The following is an 18,388-nucleotide window of genomic DNA, read 5'->3' on the forward strand; positions in this document are numbered from 1 at the left end:
GAAGGGGTGCCTCCACGTCCAGCATCTCCCACTTTGCTGCAAGTAGCTGGTGGCAACAGTAGCAGCTCTGTGCACCCTCTTAGTTTCTGTTGGGCTGCCCGTTTGGTTTTTGCAAGTTTCATTTTTCCTCCCTCGGCCCCAACACTGCATAGCACCATGCTGTCCTGACTCACCCCATTTTATTATCTGTTGGTGTGAACCCAGGCTGGGGTGCTCAGATACGGAACCCTCTGGGTTGCATTGAGAGGGTTGGGGAACCATCATGGTAGGAGAAACTCTCATGGTAGAATCTTAGGGCTGAGGGAGCGCTGGAGGTCCAAGGGAATTCTACACCCTCTCCCCTTGCTGGGAAACCACTTTTAGGAGTCCGGGAGGTTCCATCCTTCACCTCTGGCCTGCCCCCACCCCAAATCTTTGTCTCTAGCCTCCTTATGATCCTTGAAGAACATTAGATTGTGAGGCTGTGTGATCTTGGGCAAGTTGTTACCCCTCTCTGGTCTACATTGCCCTGTCAGTAAAATGGTGAATTAGATCACTCATCTCCATTCCTTTACACACCTTCATCTGTGAGGTTTTCTATGATTCCAGGTTGAAGCCAACAGAGATGACTTTAAAGGGGCGAGGGGAACTGGAGCTCCAGACAGTAGGGTCCTAGATACTGTTTCCAAGTGAAGCAGGAAGTCTGATCTGTAACCTCTGCCACGTTTTTCTCTGTAGTTGGTACCATACCATCCCCCACTGCTGTTGAACAACCTGATTCTTGTCTCGACAGTGGTGAGATAGACAAGGAGTGACGAGAAGACAGACAGCTGTCAGGGAATACGCAGGTGCTAAGTGCTGTGCTGGCTTCTTCCAACACGAGTCATTCTTAGTTCTCAGGACGTTTGTCAGAGATTGCTTTCAGGATTCCCATTTTCCACATGAGACAAGTGAAGCTCAGGGGGTAACCTAACTTGGTAAATGTTGCTCAGGAGGAAGGAGCAAAGTGGTCTTAAAAACTCAATTCATGGGGTGCCTGGCTGGCTCAGTGGGTTAAAACCTCTGCCTTCAGTTCAAGTCATGGTCTCAGGGTCCTGGGATCGAGCCCTGCATCAGGCTCTCTGCTCAGCGGGGAGCCTGCTTCCTCCTCTCTCTCTGCCTGCCTCTCTGCCTACTTGTGATCTCTATCTGTCAAATAAATTAAAAAAAAAAACTTAATTCACCCCCAGACAGAATGCTTCCTATACCTCTCCCAAGACAGATGTGCATTTTAAAAACAGAGGGCTCAACAGAAATACTCAACCCCAGCGGATGACTTCTTTGTGATGGAACATGTGATCCGAGCATCTGGCTGACTGGTACCTACATCACACCCCCAGTGTGCACATGGTCCCTCTTGTCTTTTCACTCAAATGTGCAAACTCCTTTTCTCAGCCTGGTTAGGAAAGCGGGGCAAACACTGAATTTGGAGTAAGGGAAATAGAGCATGAATTCATGCTCTGCCCCTTGCTAGATGGAGGATCATGGGAGAGGCCAGTCCCCTGCTGGGACCTCAGGCAGCACATCTGAACAGTGGGTGTCCTTCTGTCCCCCTTATTCATGTGGGTTTCCCTCCCCTAGCTGAGTGCCCGGCACATAAACAGGTGTTGGTGCAAGTTAGTCCCTGTCCCCATTCTTTTGGCTTCCTCTCCCCATCAGTTTGCAGTGTTGTGGAACAGGGGAGGGGGAGAAAAACTCATTGATCGTTTGGGTGCATTAAGGTAAGAAAAGAAAGTGAGAAACAGCGAACACAAGGAGAAAACACAAGGGCATATAGTGAAGCTAAACAACAGAGAAAGACCAGGTGAAAAAATGCAGCGAGGAGCGAGGGAAATGGTTCAGGAGAGAATAACCAGGAGTAATACGATCCAGTTCCAACCACTATCCATCTATTTTCAGATGGAATCTGAAGCGATGTGCTCTTCTCCCTTGCCGATAACTCTTAATTCTCTTCCCCTCCCTTATTTAACTGGATATAACTGTATTATTTATCTCTACTGGGTGGCTAGGGAATGCAGGTTTTTTGGTAAAAGACACAGTTCCCCAAGGAAGCGGGAGGAGGCAGGCTGGGAGTGGGGGCAAAGGCAGAGGTAGCTGACAGATGGGAGCGAGGAAGAAGAGGGTCGAAGGTACTCCTGAGGTGTTCTTCTCCACCTGCCACTGCTCTGGCTGTGTCCCAGCCCCACCCCCACCCCCACCCCATCTCTCCACCTTCTACCCCCCAAGCAGCCTCCCCAACTGCACACCACCATGATGCATCTACGGACATGTAACCTGGTCTGACATCAGGACCTTATAGACTTATAAAACGTCCAGATTATAGACTCTGCCTGCTTACCTTGTCCAGACCCCTGATAAATGAGGGGCATTAACTCCCTCCTCACGTGTGTTCTCGCAACACCCTATGCATGCTTTCGTGGCCAGTACCAGAGGATTGTCCCCTTCATTAATCTTCCTTTTCCTCCTCTCCTAGATTGTGATTTTCTTGAGGGCAGGGAACTCATAAAACGTGTAATGAGTGATACATTCATTCAACAGACATTTATTGGGTACCTACTGTATGCTAAGCACTGAGGACAGCAATTAGCTAGACAGACACGATCTTGCACTAGGATTGAATGAATGATTGATGGGTAAACGGATGAAGAAACTGAAGGAGGGCAGGATTGTGTTGTTGCTGCTTAGTGTCCATAGAGGAACATCCGTCGCAGAATGGAAGGTCCATGAGGGCAGCAATCAAATTGTTCTTTTTGCCCAATCTTTTGCCACAGGACCTAGCACTGTGCCTGGCACATTTTAGGTGGTCTATAAATATTTATGGTTACTATATTACTTTTTTGAAGATTTTTTATTTTAAGCAATCTCTTTGCACAGCGTGGGGCTCAAACTTGCAACCCCTAGATCAAGAGTTGCACACTCTACTGACTGAGCCAGCTGAGTGCCCCATGGAAATTAGATTCTTGAATGGTGGGGATAATGAATGCATTTGCTTTTAGGATGAAGTGTGGGGCTTTGCAGATTTCTGAGCACATTGCTAGGCATGGCTTTATTTCCTCTTAATTCTGTGTTAGGTGTGATATGAGTAGGACAGCTGGCTTGAGTTTCTTCCTGCCACACACACACGCTTCACAAATAAAGAAAGAAAATCATAGAGGTTTACATTTATGGTATTTGGAGAGCTTCATTAGCCTCTAAACTAGGGCTTGGTCTGATTGCATGAAGGAGCCCCAAGTGGGACCTAATATTTCTTATTCTGCCTGGGAGACAGCCTGTAGTTAAGACACGGCAGTCCCCTCTTTATGTCCCTCTCTGCAGACCTGCTATCTAGCCTTCTGTCTCTGTTTCCTCTGTAATGGCGAGCCTCTGCCTTTTCTACTGGCTTCCTCCCACTGGACCCTTTGCACACCTGCAATCCCGCCTTCGCTTTTGTGCCACTCCTCCATCCACCGTGCCCTCTGCCACATGGCCACTTGTGGCATCTTGCCCATCTGTTAAGACTCCGCCACAAAGAAACTTTCTAGATCCAGCCAGATGTCATCTCCTCTCTTTCAAGCTTTCCACTTTGACTTCTAGTTATTTATGACATGTTATTTCTCCATTCGTTGGCCCAAGCTCCTGAGGATAGAATCCCTCAATGCCAGATCTCAGAAAAGGTTGGTTGACTGAATCTTTAAAGTGAGCATATATCTGCATCTAACAGATGCAGAGGTAATGTATATTCAATGTAGAAAATGTAGAGAAAAATGAATCAGATCATGATTAAAATCACCTCTGATCTCACCATTTGAAGAGCACTTTCTTGATGATCTGGTGTATTTTGTTCCAGTCTATTTCTTTCCAGCCGTATATATACATACTTATGTCTAAACAGAACCACGGGATTATCTATTTTCTATATAAACTTCCTATCTCCATGAGAATCGCAAACTCCTCGAATGTTTAAAGTCTGTCTTTCTCTTCATTTGCATTCTCTTGAGTGTCTAAACTTGAGCCAGATGTTAAATAAATTTCTGTAGTGTTGCTCTATGGGAAACAAGCCATCATGACTGCCCTGAGTTGGCATTTCTTCTCTGTGTCCTCTTGGAGTGCCCACTTGAATTCAGATAACGGGGCAGCCCAGCTCAGCTCAGCAAACGTTTACGGAGCCCTCTGCCCTGCATTTGGCAACTGTGTCAGGCACTCGGGTTCACAAATGGCTCTGATGTGTCCCTGCACTGGAGTCCAGTGAGAGAGGTCAGCTGTATAAACATACCAGTTTTAACATGGGTAAATACCAAACACCGCATAGATAAATAGCAGAGACCAAGGCAGTGGTAAAATAGGGTGTTATAATAGTGCGTATGAAGTGAGATGTAACACCTATAACTGGAATGCTTAGTGAGGACCAAGATCGAAGCTAATCTCATTTAATTATCTCATTTAATTCTCATGCTATCTCATTTAATTCTCAAAAGAACTCTATGAGGCGCGTGTTATTATCCTTATTTGACAGACGAGGAAACAGGCACAAATAAGGTAAAGAGTCTGTCCAAAGACACACAGGGGAACTGGGATTCAAATTCCCATAGTTGGTCTCTTGGGGTCTGTGATATTACATAGGACACCATTTCCCTCTTTATGGAAGTATAAAGGAATATCTAGCTCATATGGGGGTCACTGAGATCTTCCAGAGAAGGTATGGGGTTGAGTTGCAAAGGCTTTTCCAGCCTCTGAAGAGGCATCTTCAGTTGAGGCAACTAAATGATGTGCTATAAAATTAAACTGATTTCTCTTGGCCTTAAAAGAAAAAAAGGCGGGGGGGTTACCTGGGTGGCTCAGTGCGTTAAGCCTCTGTCTTCGGCTCAGGTCATGATCTCAGGGTCCTGGGATGGAGCCCCACATCGGGCTGTCTGCTCAGTGGGGAGTCTGCTTCCCCCACCCCCACTCTCTCTGCCTGCCTGTCTGCCTACTTGTGATCTCTCTCTGTCAAATAAATGAATAAAATCTTAAAAAAAAAAAAAAGCATCTTCAAAAACATTGAATTAGGAAAGAGCGTAGTGGATGTGGAGATTGCATAAATATTTGATCAGCTATAATGTGTCAGTGCAGGGAAAGGAGTGAAGAGAGGTAAGGGAGGGGAGAAATGCAGGGGCCGGGCTCCTGAAATTAGATTTTACCCTGAGGGGAGTCCGGAGCCGTTGAAAGATTTCAAGCAAGAAAATGACGTGGTCAGATTTATAGGTTAGACACTTAATCCTGCGTGATGGTCGGAAGGAAGCCTGCAGGTCAGCATGCCAGGTGGGACCTTCCAGGTGCTCTTCACTGCCCCCTTGAGATCCATGTTTCCCCCTTTCCTCCCTGCTGAGGGCGCCGGAAGGCTGACCTGTATGATTTGCTCTACCCTTGGGTGTTTGGTTGGAGTTGGCCCACGTGAGGCACCTACAAGAGATTAGAGGTAGAGGGAGAGTGAGATGGGAGCATGTATTACCCCACCACACCCATGATGGGCCATGCCTTATCAGTAGCCGGCATATTCTGCTGGAGTTTGAAGCTCCTGTCTGGCAGTCCTTTCCTACAGCTGTGTCTGTTTCCTGGTTTTACACATCTCCCTCTCATCATCCCTTCAGGCCTAGGGTGGTGACAGCTGCTTGCTGTTGCCAACCCTGAGATGCTCCAACACTGGTGTGCCTTTACTCTACCCGTGATGATTAATTTTATATGTCAACTTGACTTGGCTTAAGGGATGTCCAGAGAGCTGATAAAACATTATTTCTGAATGTGACCATGAAGGTGATTCTGGAAGAGACGGGCCTTTGGATCAGTAGACCGAGTAAAGGAGAAAGGCCTTTATCAATGGAGCTGGGCATCACTCAACCCACTGAGGGCCTGATAGAACCCGAAGGTGGAGGAAGGGCAGATTTGCTTTCTGCTAGAGCTGGGACATCCATCTTCTCCCAGCACTCCTGGGTCTTAGGCCTTGGGACTCAGACTGGGATATGTACCATTGGCTTCCTTCATGCTCAGGACTTAGGTTTGGACTGGAACTATGTCACGGGCTTTCCTGGGCCTCCAGCTGGAAGGCGGTAGATTTGGGGACTTTTTGGACTCCATAACCATACAAGCTAACCCTTCATAATGAGTCTTTTTATATGTGTCTCTGTATGTCCTGTTGACTCTGTTTCTCTGGAGAACCCTGACTAATATACTTCCAAAGTCTGTAAACAGCCCCGTCATTAAATACTTCTCAGTGACCTCACTGAGTGTGTCTTCTCTTCTGGGATGAGACCCTGACTGGCGCAAGGCCATCTGAGGTGTTCTACGGGAGGGATGATGAAGGTCAGCAACACGGCAACCGCTGTAGGAGGACAAAGGAGGGCGTGCATATGAGATCTGTTTCCTAAGGTCACTCGGCGGAATGACCCCCATGAATGCCGGAACAGCTAATGGCAAGGGCGGTTGAAGTCAACATCTCTGCCTTCCTCAGTTCTTTGTACCTAGGCAGTGAGTTCATCTCATGGTTCATCTCATGCAATGTCTGCTCCCCACCCTCCCCACCGGGTGAAGCAAAAGACTATTTGCAAACTCATCAGAAGTGCTCTCCGGCCTTCTGCGAATTATCTGCTGGAGGGTCAGCGGAGCTGTGGAATCAGGAGGCGGGTTAGTTAGCCACATGGGAGATGTTACCAAGATGGCTGGTGATCAGAAGAGCTGCTTATTTTCATAATGACCTTCAGGAATTAAATAAAAATACAATGAGTGCCATAGATTAGGAAGAACAAGCCAATTAAAAGCACAACACGCCTTCGGGAATTTTTATTTCTTTTCCAGGAGGCTGAAAGGCATCTGTGGCTGCCGAGGCAGGATGGCGGTCTACCCAGAATCACTGATGAAGGCTGATCCTCTCGCTTGGCTTTAGCGGGGCGGTTGAGGGGATTTGAGCCTATTGAATATTTCACGAGTTGTGGCCCATGGGGGGAGAACAGAGAGAGGTGAAAAGGCAATCCCTGTGTTTCTTTATGATTCCAATATAAAACCTCGCTCTCTGTGGTGGGAGGGAGGCAGGCGCTGGAGTGAGCCTCCCGCCGGAAGGCATGGTGCACCAATTCTCCCACTTTAATATCTGCTGTTTCATTTTATATTCATCATGTCAGCATAATCTGCCTTTATGGGAATCGTCTTGGTTCCCAACCAAATGCGTTTAGTCCCCCTTTTGCTTTAAGTTTGATTGTAATGTGACTTGAAGACTTCAGTGAAATGTTTATATGGAAGGACTTGGGGAAGAGGAAAGGGAAAATGCAATTGGAAAATCAATCAGCGGGGAATTTCAAGAGCTAGCCTTGGTTATGCTGGTATTACTTTGACCTGTTTTTAATGGACACGAGACTGGCTCTCTGATCAAGTGTACTTCGCTGTTTCCCGACTGCACACCGAGGAGAATATACTCTGTCGCCGGGATTCAAAGCCCTTAACCCTGTGTCTGGAGTATATTTCCAACTGATGTCCCGCCGCACTCCTTACATGTGTGGCTTCAGTGCCCTGAGACCCCGAACCGCCCAGGCCATCTCTGTGCCTCCTTCTCTCCTCTGAAAGCCAACAATACGCCTGTTCTCTGTAACGCTCATGGTACCATGTTTTTAGAGTAGCTCTTTGTCTCTAAGCTAGGAGACTCCTGTCACACCTTCATATTCTCAATGGACCTTTACTTATTCTTTCTTTAATTCTGTAACGAGGCTTAACAATACCTCCATAATCTTATTATGGGTGTGTGTGTGCGTGTGTGCGTGTGTGTGTGTGTGTGTATTCATTAGTGGCAACTTAGTAATTTTTCACTGAGCACTTGTGTGCCAGGCACTTTTAAAAGCACTTGAGATATGGCAGGAAATAAGCGAGGTCTCTGCTCTCCTGGGGGGACAGGCATTAAACACATGTTTCAGAAAATACCTATGATTCATTTCTAATCGTGATAAATGCTATAAAAAGGTTTTGTAAAGGGGATACCGTAGAGCATAGATGTGTGTGGAGAGGAGAATTTCAGCTAATCCTGGCATAGCCTCTCTGAGCAGGTGTCACTTGGACTCAGAGGCCAATGCCAAGAAGAAGGTGGCTTAAAGGTCTGGGAGGACAGTTCCAGACAGACAGGACAGAGAGTTCTCGTCCCTGGACGAGAGTGACCCTGGTCTGTTTGAGGAACAGGTGTGAGTCCGGCAGGGCTGGGCACATGAGGAGGGGATGCCAGTAGCAGGTGGGTCAGGATAATGTGCAGAGTCTGGGGCCATATTACGTGGGCAGATGCGCATGTGTGGGCACTGAGATGCCAGCTGGGGAGTGGGGAGAATTTCTGCCACGAAAGGGTTGAGTTTCCTGAAGGCAAAACTGGGCTTCCTTTCCCTCCATGTTCTGAGCTACTGAAGTGCCCACAATGGAGTAGGTGCTCAACAATGTGTGTTAGATGTGTGAACACACACACACGTGAATGAATGAATGAATGAATGGATGGATGAGTACAGGAATGAATGAGTGAATGGTAAAAGACTGCATGAGGGGATAGATGGTGAATGAATGAATGAGTGGTGAATGAATGAATGGGGTAAATGAGGAAATGAATGAGTGAGGGAATGAACGAACGAGGGAATAAATGAAAGGATGAATGGCTGAATGAGGGAATGAATGAATGAGTGGTGAATGAATGAATGGGGTAAATGAGGGAATGAATGAATGAGGGAATGAACGAACGAGGGAATAAATGAAAGGATGAATGAATGAATGAGGGAATGAGTGAATGCGGGAATGAATGGCTGGTCCTTCTGCTTCCACCAGGGCGGGTTTTCTCTCCGAGGCCCCATGGCCCTCCTCCCCACCTCAGCAACAGTTTCCTTCCTTTGTAATAGAGTGAGTCCAGAGCCGATCTCTGTGATTCAATATTTACTGTGTTTCACACACTGTTATTATCATTTAACGTTTACTGTCTGCTGACTGTGCACTCATCGCTGTAGCAAACAAAGAGCTCAATCTAGTTTTGGTTCATGGGCTAATTTAGTCAAGGAAAAGGAGATGTTGCAAGAGCCACCAGCATAGTAGCAATTGTGCGGACCGGACATCTTCTGGGTCCAGCTGGGCATCCGTTCACCAGTGGCCTGAAGCGAGGGGCTGACTCTGGCTGCTCCTCTGTTTCCTGATCTGAGCATGGGGAGGGGGGCTTCTTTGGTGGTGGGATCTTGAGCACAGGCTGCAGAGAGCTCCAGGAGTGAAGACTGCAGATTTAGGCAAGCCTCCCTGTACTTGTTGCATCTCCTCGATCCCAGGCCATGGCAGTCAGACGCGGCTTGGCCAGGGCCTGCCCGACCACTGGTCCATGAGTCCTTCTTCGTGAGCTGCTGCACGAGAGAGCTATTTGCAGGGCAACCAGTAGCCCGGGGCTCTCTGGGCCTCTGGTTCCAGGCTTTGATGCATGGAAAGAATCATGAGTGAGGGACTGAGCACGCCCATTTACCATAATGTCTTCACCTTGCCTTGGCCCAGCTGGCTGGCGGCCAGAAGAAACTGCTGCCAGTGCTTCGGGTGCTGAGGCCCGGAGGTGGGGTGGTGGGGTGATGGGGGGAGAGAAGGCACTGGAGAGAGACCCGCTTCACACTCTGGGCTCCCAGCCAGTCTCCTGCCCCCAGTGTCCCACAGTGAGCTCTTGGGGTCCTTTAGGGCCTCCATGTCCTAATTGCTGATGAAGTCTTGTGGTTATCTCCTTCCCCGCTTGACTCTTGGCACAGCAGGTGAAGCCCAGGCGGGTTTTCACTTGGGCTCATAACTTACTACATTCTGGTCACCTTGTCTTTTCCTTGGAATGAGGTAGAGGCTGTTGAGGGTTTCGAGTCCAGGAGTGATGGAGCGAACAGGCTGGGCCAGGAGTCCTCCGGTCCTCCGGCTTCTGGGTGAGAACAGACAGAAAAGCGAGGGGAAGAGCCAGAGGGAAGTCCTGTTAGGAAGCCCGTGTAGCTAGTCAGGCAAGAGAGGGTGGTGCGTTGGCCCAGGTGGTTGCAGGAGAAGAGCCAAGAAGGGATGCATCCGGCGTGGCGTTTGGAAGGTCTCCTAGTGGACTCGATTAGGAGTGGGAGAGAAAGCAAGCCCTCAAGGCTGTCTCAAGGATTTTTCCACTGCAGCTCAAGGGTGAATTAGATCCTGTCCCTGTTAATAATAATAACGATAATAAATATTAATAGCAACTTTTTATAGCCCTTACTAAGTGCCAGATGCTCTTCCCTAAGGACTGTTGATTGTGAACCTGAAGGAGTGAGTCTGGGGGGAGTGGGCGATACAAGAATAATTCAGTAGAATTTGGTGAGCAGACATCATCTCTTCAAGGTGACTGTCTTTCCTTCTGTGTCTCCAGGGGCTGCAGAGTGTGGGACAAGGAGAGCTGCTTGGGTTAGGGGTTCTAGCTCAGCTTTCCCAGCCGTCCTCTTCAAGTGTGTGTGTCTGTGTGTGTGTGTGTGTGTGTGTGTGTGCGCGTATACACACACATGTTAATGAGATCTGTGGTAATTGCGGGAATACTGCCCCTTGGTCAGCTCCGTGACTTGGGAAGATGGTCCAGAGCCCCAAGCCTCAGACATTATTACGGCTACTTTTCTACAGTGGAGTGCCTCTGTCTCTATGGTAACTCTTGCTTGAATGAAGTCTTGGTAATTCTCCAGGAGCCACCCTTCCTCTTTCTTCACAAGACACCATGAGAGGCCTTCCTTCTAGGACATTTCCAGGGTCGCAGTCCCTCCAGGAGGCAGCGTGATGAAACCATGGTATGATCTTACTGTGGGCACCACCTGTGCTTGCCAACACTCCCATCATTCAAGAAGAGGCTATGTTGGTGTGGTTATATTGGAAGGAAGTACTATTAGAAGAATAATTTAAAGACCAGCTGATGGAGGGCACCGGGGTGGCTCAGTCTGTGGAGAATCAGCCTTCAGCTCGGGTCATATGAGAACACTGGGCTGGAGCAGTGTCTCTCCAGATACTTTTAAGCCACGGAAACTTGGGTGCCCGCGCGCCCTTCCTGGCTGTGCAGTATATATACTAGCAAATAAAACGGAGCTGCTCTGACCAAAGCAGGAGAAACAGGCTCAGATCAGCCCAGTTGCCAAGCTCTGTTCCTAAAAAGGGTAATTTTGAGGCCCCCTAGGCTGGGCCAGATGTTCTCTCGGGCTTTTCCAGCTCTGGGGTTCTGCAGCTCATGCTGTGCGTACTTCTAGCTCGGCTTGTGAAGGAGTCACACTCTGAGCCCCCGCTCTGCTCAAGGATGGAGACGTCCTTCCTTCACCTTCTTCCAGCTCCGTGCCCTCAGGAGAATGTAGGCACTTGGGTCTCTTGCTTAGTTTGATTTCCGTGCATTGGATTTAGAGGCACGAATGTCCTTACCATGGTCCGAGCTTTCCCCAAGGGCCCCCGACAGACCTGGGTTCAGATTCCGCCTCTGCCACTCTGTTGCTTGGGGAGATTCTCGGTCTCAGGTGACCCATCTTGGAGGGGAAGTGCGGGTCTCCGGCTCTCAGATTGGATGTAGGGAAAGGTGTCCAGGTGCAGAGTAGGTGACTTTTGAGCTCCTGACCACGCGGGGCTCCTTCCAGGCCTGGACTCCTGAGGCGGGGGGCGTGCCGCTCACCCTGCACCTTTGGTCTTGTCTTGCAGAGATGTCTGGCACGGCGGCGGACATCTCGCTGGTGCACTGGCGGCAGCAGTGGCTGGAGAACGGTACCCTGTATTTCCACGTCTCCATGAGCAGCGCCGGCCAGCTGGCCCGGGCCACCGCGCCCACGCTGCAGGAGCCCTCGGAGATCGTGGAGGAGCAGATGCACATTCTCCACATCTCTGTGATGGTGAGTGAGCGGGGATGCCGCGAGGTGCTGGGGGTGGGGGGTGATGACGGAGAGGTGAGGGGGCGACGGAGGGGGGCGGGGGCTTGCTGGCAGAGGGAGGAAAGAGCTGGCTGAGCGTGAGAGGTTAGAATGCTCAGGAGAAGGTCAGGTGGAGTCTGCGGTGTCCCTTGGACTGACGCGTACCCATCCATCATCTGTCAGCTGTGACAAACTAATCGTGCTTCGGAGAAGAGAGGAAAGGGTCTCCCGTTCCTTGGCCTTTTGGCTGACCTCTCTGGGAATAGCTGTTGAACATCTGTCACGTGCTTGGCCTGTTCCGCGGGGGCTGAGGTTCAGTGCTCCAGAATTCAACGCCTTTCCAAGAAGGTCCGAACAAACAAAATCAGAACAAAGTTGGAGCACGGCTGCCCTTTCCCGAGTGCCCTTGATGTGCCGGGTACTTTGACCCTCATGAGACCCCCTCTGCAGTGTAGACCGTGCATGGTGGCCCTTGGGGCGGGGCTGGGCATAGCGCCATCACACGTGGAAGCCCTTCCCCTGCCCTCATGTTACAGTCAGGAATACTGAGTCAGAGGGGCCAAGCCACTTATCCAAGGTCACATGGCAAGTAAGAGATGGAGCTTCTCTTGGGTACTAGAACCCCCAAGCGTGTCTAGCTACAAACCCTGAACTATGTCTTCTTCACTCTTTCTCTCAGTGCAAAAATTCATGGACCATCTATCTAACCATGTATCAGACACTGTGCTGGGCTCCTTTGTGGACATGGTCTCATTGCATTTTCTCCAAGAAAGCATTGAGTCAGGCGTGTCACCTTCACATGAGAGATGGAGTTATGGGCCCAGAGAGGGGGGCAGTGGCCTTCCGTCTCTGCAGAAGCCATGACCTGGAGCTCTTGGAGTCTGCTATCCCTTCAGAGAAGGCTGCTAGGGCTTAAAGTCACTTGAATGGTGGTCTAAAATGCATGTAGGCTCATATTAATGGTTTCTTTAAAAAACGAGTTGATGTCTCTGCATGGTAGATAGGAAAAAACAAATTCATTATGCAGAATGTACAGGGTCTAATTGGCTCAAGACGAGATCTGATAATAGCCATGAGTGACATCCCCCCCAGTGCTTTTCACTCCTCAAGACATTATTTTCTCTTTGAGCGCAGCTCTCTCTGCCAGATGCATGAGGGTAGGAAACGTTATTCCCAATCTACGTGTGACAGAGGTGCGGTGCAGAGAGGTGAAGCAATTGGCAGAAAGCCACTCAGCACAGGAGTGCGACCGCCCACCCCTTTCTTTCCATCTCAACAGCCAACGGTATTTATTGAAAGTCTCCAGTGGGGCCGAGTTTTGCTTTTGGTCTTGGTTCTTCCGATTCCTCTAACACCGCATTCGACACTCTGATGAGGGCTGAGTAAGAGCTTGGAAGTTTTCTCTTTTTGGAAAAACACACACATAGCCCAGCCAGACAGCAGTGTTAATTTTGGACCTAACGCATGCTCGTCACGTGGAGGAACAAATCAAGGCCTTTGTGTTATTCATGGAATGAGTGTGATAGACTTTTCCCATATATATATTTCGCAAATGATACAGCCACATGCCAAGCCCAGTGCGTGCCTGCAGGCTGACTTCGGGGAGCAGGAGGTGAGCACTGCTGTCTCAGGGCCCTCGCTAGAGTCCTCATGGGGTGTGGGACCCCACCGGATGCGAAGAGGGCCTGGTGGGGCGTGCCTTCCCGTTTTCAATGTTTGAGAGTGAGACTGTGTTTTGACTAATATTGGTTAAGCATTCTCTGTGTTTGGCACCACGCTGACTTACATACATCCTTCCCATAACCCAGTAACCTAGATGGTATCATCTCAATTATAAATGAGCCCTGAATGGGTTTTCTCTGCTTCCGGGTTCAGTGTTAGTTCCACTAAATCACACTCTCTCCCCAAGGACTGGAGGTGTTCTTTACCTTTTTATTCTGCTCTGTGAGTTCCTCTTAGAAGGAGGAAGTCACTAAGACGCACATGCATCTGAAATTCTCTCTAACTGAAGATGCGGCTGGCAGAGGAGGCCGGGTGGTGGTTGGCACCTGGCCCTCTCTGCCCACGCACTAGAGTGGCCCAAGGCTACCACCTTGTGGTCCCTAACAGTTCTTGTCCGCCTTCAGGGCCCCAAGATCTGGATCTCACTTGTCCTCACCTTACCCCTAAGAGACAGAGTCCTGACCAGGAAACTCTGAATCCCAAGGTGTTCACACTGGCAGCCTGGCTTCTCTGAGGTGGGACACACCTGCCCCCTCTGCAGAAGTAGGGTGACATGGAGGTGCATAAGCACAGACTGTAGAGCCTGGGCACCTGGGTGTAAAGTCCCACAGTGCCACTTACCACTCTGGGGGGTGTGGGACAAAGGTTTAAATGCCTCTGTGCCTTGTTTTTGTCATCTATAAATGAGGGTACCACCAACACCATGTAGGAACACCACGTACTTATATCAGAGGAGCTTGGCGTGTAAGACCCTTAGCTCTTATTCTCATGGGCCCTTTGCTTGAAAACTTTACGATGTGTTTATTATACCCTTTCATTTCATAAGTAGATAAACTGGGGTCCAGATATAGACTCTAAGGTGTCTAGGGTCTCCAACCCATCATTGTGGCTTGGCTTAGAGGGCATGCCTCTCGGTGGCTTCGATAGACTCTGTCCTTGCTGATCTGGCCACAGACAATTCAGCAGGAACAAAAAGAGGGTTTGCTGCCTTCACCCCTAAGTGGCCGTTCAAAGAGGCGTTCACGGCAGCTATGATCTCTTTCCCCATTTCACAAATAAGAAACTTGAGACACAGTGTGTTTATTTGAGTTCTGTTCCTAAAGCCATGGGGCTAACAAGAAGGCAGTTCTGGGACCAGGCTTTTCTCAAGATTTGAAACTCGTGTCCAGGTTACTTAGGACAAGGTGGCTCCTGGTCTCTCAGATTTTTACACTGTTTTCATCTTTGGTGAAGGTTTGAAATCGTTTGCGAGAAGACCCAAGTTGTCCAGTCAAATGTCAAAGAAATGCCAAGGTCAGTATTCTGCATTTCCTTTTCTCAGGACAAACCTTCTGCTCACCCATGCAGGGCAGCGAGCTTCGGCTAGTCATTGGAACGTGCTACAATCCATGCCTACTGGAGTGGACCCAGCATGCCCTTTGGGCTTGTTACTTCCTGAGCCTGAGATATTAATAAAATCAGTAGCTATTGGTGTGACTTGTTCACCCCAAGATTAAATGGTAAACCCAGTATTTCACTCTATATAGGCTGATAACAGATCTTCCACTCTTAGTGCAAATATAGACCACCATTCCTCTTCTCTCTGCATCAGCTGATGGCTTAAGTTATAAGATCTTATGAGCAAATGCTTGTAGACTTTCACCTTATGTGGAATCCATGGGTAGGTCAAGGTTGGGGGGGTGGTTATGATTTGGAAGTCAGCTCCAAGGTTGAACAGTATCTCTGCTGGTTGCTTTATGACCTTGGTCAAATCAAAATCATCTTCTGCAAAACTGTGATAATATTCTCTAATTCTGAGAGTTTTTCCAGGTACTGAATGAGTTTATACGTGCCCGTGTCCTGCACAATAACAGTAATGCCACCATCATCAAGGACTTTCTGTATGCCAGGCCCGGTCTAGGTGTGGCACATGCATCGTTCCATTTAATTGTTCAAATACTTTGTAAGAGCGATACTCTCATTTCCCTCATTTACGCACGAGGAACCTGGGGGTCAGTAAGGTTGCACAGCTTGCTCAAGTTCATACCACCAGTGGGTTCTGAAGCTGGGGTTACGACTCTAGTCTCTCCAGGTTGAGAGTCTTTGCTCTCGGGCATAATTCAGTTCCTGGTATTCTGTAAGTGCTCAAAAAGTGGTAGCTGCTATCAAAATGATGGCTGTAATGACAACACGGGTGACAGACATTGGTGATAAACGTTGAGAAAGGGGATGAAACGAAATGTTGGGCTTGATGTGGAGGGAAAGAAGATCTTTGAGAACGTATCTCTTTACAAAGGACCATCTCAAATGCTGTAGATTTATACTGGTGGTCCCAGTGAAGGGGCAGTGACAAGGGACCAGCATCCCTATCCATGGCCAGGACAGACCTTTCCATGTGTTTGAGCTGTCTGGGACTTGATTGACTGAGGCATGGTGGGTGGTGAGTTCCTTGTCTCTGGGGGTATGCAAGCAAAGGTGAGCGGCCCTATTCATCAGGATTTTGAATGGAATAACTGTTAAGTTAGATGCGTATTGTGGTTCTTTCAAACTTACAGGATCTATGACACTATGCCATAATAATATATAGAAAAATACTTAGAGGATTATAAAATGCCACATAAATCTAAGAAATTATTATTACCATTCTCAATCAGAGGCTTTGTTTAAAGGATTTGTGTGATATGGGGATAATTCTTTTTAACGCTTTCTGTGAGAAATGACTTTAGATCATTTCCCCAACCATTCCAGTATTCATTCACAGCATACCGTGCCTTCCTTAGTTCATTGATTTAATCACTCAATCATGCAATGGTTTACTTGCCTACTAAACCTAACAATGACAATCCTATCTGCAAGAAAAAAAGGGGGGGGAAAAAAAGAGCTTTTAAAAAGTCAACCACAAGCTCAGAATGAGCCAACTCTCAGGGCTCTGATTGCTAAAAGTGGCTCCACATTTTAAGTTGTGTTAATGAAAGACAAGTTTTCTGAACGACTCGTTTTAGAGGTTTTGGAGGAGACCTGAAGCCGTGTGTTTACTTTTGGGAATCGCACGTTCAGAGAAACAATAGCTGGAAAAATGATGAGAAAATAGGACAGTGAGGCATCCTAATGGTAACAAGAGCTGCTATAATGCTTTGTGTTCTACTATCTGCATGTATTTAACTCATGCAATTCTTTAAATAATCCCAGTTCAACAGATACCGTGGTTACTCCTGTTCTACTTTGGAGAAAACGCAGGCACAGAGGATGTAACTAGTGTGTAAGGACTGTCGATCCGGGTCCCCAGGGTCACATCCTGGCCCCGTAACTGACTGACTAGCCATGTAACGAGGGCCTCTTGGCTCCCTGTGCTTCCATTTCCGTATCTGGAATGGGGTGAGGTTAGAAGCACCTGCCTAAGGGGGGCTGTTGGAAGATGCTGCATGGAAAACAGATACGTTAGAGCCTGACAGGGAGATGTTAGGATTCTGCTCCCTAGAAGTGTGTTAGTTTCCTAGGGCTGCCGTAACAAAGGACACAAACCAAGTGACTTCAGTGTATTTTTTCACACTTCTGGAGGCTAGATGTCTGAGATCAGGATGTGGGCAGGGCCATGCTTCTTGTGAAGGCCCTAGGGGAAAGTGTTCCAGACCCCATCCCCCAGCTTCTGGTAATTTCTTGGCATATGACAGCATAGCTCTGATTTTCACGTGGCCTTCTCCCTGTGCATGCTTCTCTGTCTGCGTCTACATTTTCCACCTTTTATTAGGACGCCAGTTACATTGGATTGGGGTGTAGCATGAGGGCCTCATTGTAACTTGATTGCCTCTGTGAAGCCCCAGTCTCCATAGAAGGTCGCATTCTGAGGATCTGGGCATTAGGAGTGCAACATCTATTTCGGGGGAGGGGGCAGTTTCGCTAATAAGTGCTATCGCTGTATTATTTATAAGCAATGTCATTGAAGAATGCCCAGGGCAGCCAGGGCAGGGGAAGCTAAGCTGTTACAGACTGCAGGTCCCAAAAGCCTTTTGAATAGGACCCAGAGTCATGGGGGAACATCCCCTAGGGGAGATTGTTTTAGGAGGGAAGGTGACAGAAATCTAGTGATGGAAAAAACTTGTGACATGTGGATCGCAAGAAGCTATAGCCTGGGACTCTGGTGTCCCGGGCCTGACACTCACAGGCGGCATGACTGTAGGTGGATCACGTCTCTCCTTAGCCTTAAGATCTCCATCTGTAAATCGAGATCATCAAGCTTGTATCAGTTGCAAGACATAATGAAGTTTGCCAACACAAGTACATTTTTATGTAAGTGGGCCATACCGCATGAATCCCATTTATTTTTTTTTTCAGAAAGAAGAATTTTAAATCACAAATACATTTATGAATTTTTAAGAATTTGAATCACACGAACTCTTAGCTTGGCCTTGACTTGCCTCAACAACAAGGATTTAGTAAAAGCCTGCAGGGGCTCTAGCCAGACTTAGGAGAACACAGGAAGAATGAGCCAACTAGGAAGTGTGGCTTGCCTCCCACAACGTTTAGGGATGCAGCATCGTGGAGTGGAGACCACACAGTGTGGTGTCAGGAGTCCGAGTTTCAAGCCGAGGTTCTATCTCCTAGCGGCTATAGAAATCTGGAGATCTTTACCTCTTGTTCGGTCATTTGCAAAACTGGAAATAAAATTAAAACGATCACATTGAGCTGAGACAATGCACATGAAAGATCTGGCTAGGTTTCCCCAAAAGCAATAGCCCTAGAAACTATGGTTGGAACGTTGGGGTTGAAAACACCTGAGACCTGGCTGAACCCAGCTTTTCTGGACGAGTCAG

The 18,388-nt window shown here is 48.2% G+C and overlaps 1 protein-coding gene across 3 annotated transcripts in view; it reads left to right on the top strand.

The window, feature by feature from the left end:
• Positions 1–18,388, top strand: part of ASTN2 (astrotactin 2) — an 854,980-nt gene that overhangs the window by 110,865 nt on the left and 725,727 nt on the right. For all 3 annotated transcript variants that reach the window (XM_032307618.1, XM_032307619.1, XM_032307620.1), the window contains exon 2: positions 11,671–11,858. In XM_032307618.1, the coding sequence (XP_032163509.1) occupies positions 11,671–11,858 (188 nt within the window). The remainder of the gene's footprint in view (positions 1–11,670; positions 11,859–18,388) is intronic.

Source organism: Mustela erminea, chromosome 12, assembly GCF_009829155.1.
Source record: "Mustela erminea isolate mMusErm1 chromosome 12, mMusErm1.Pri, whole genome shotgun sequence".
Classification (NCBI taxonomy): domain Eukaryota; kingdom Metazoa; phylum Chordata; class Mammalia; order Carnivora; family Mustelidae; genus Mustela; species Mustela erminea.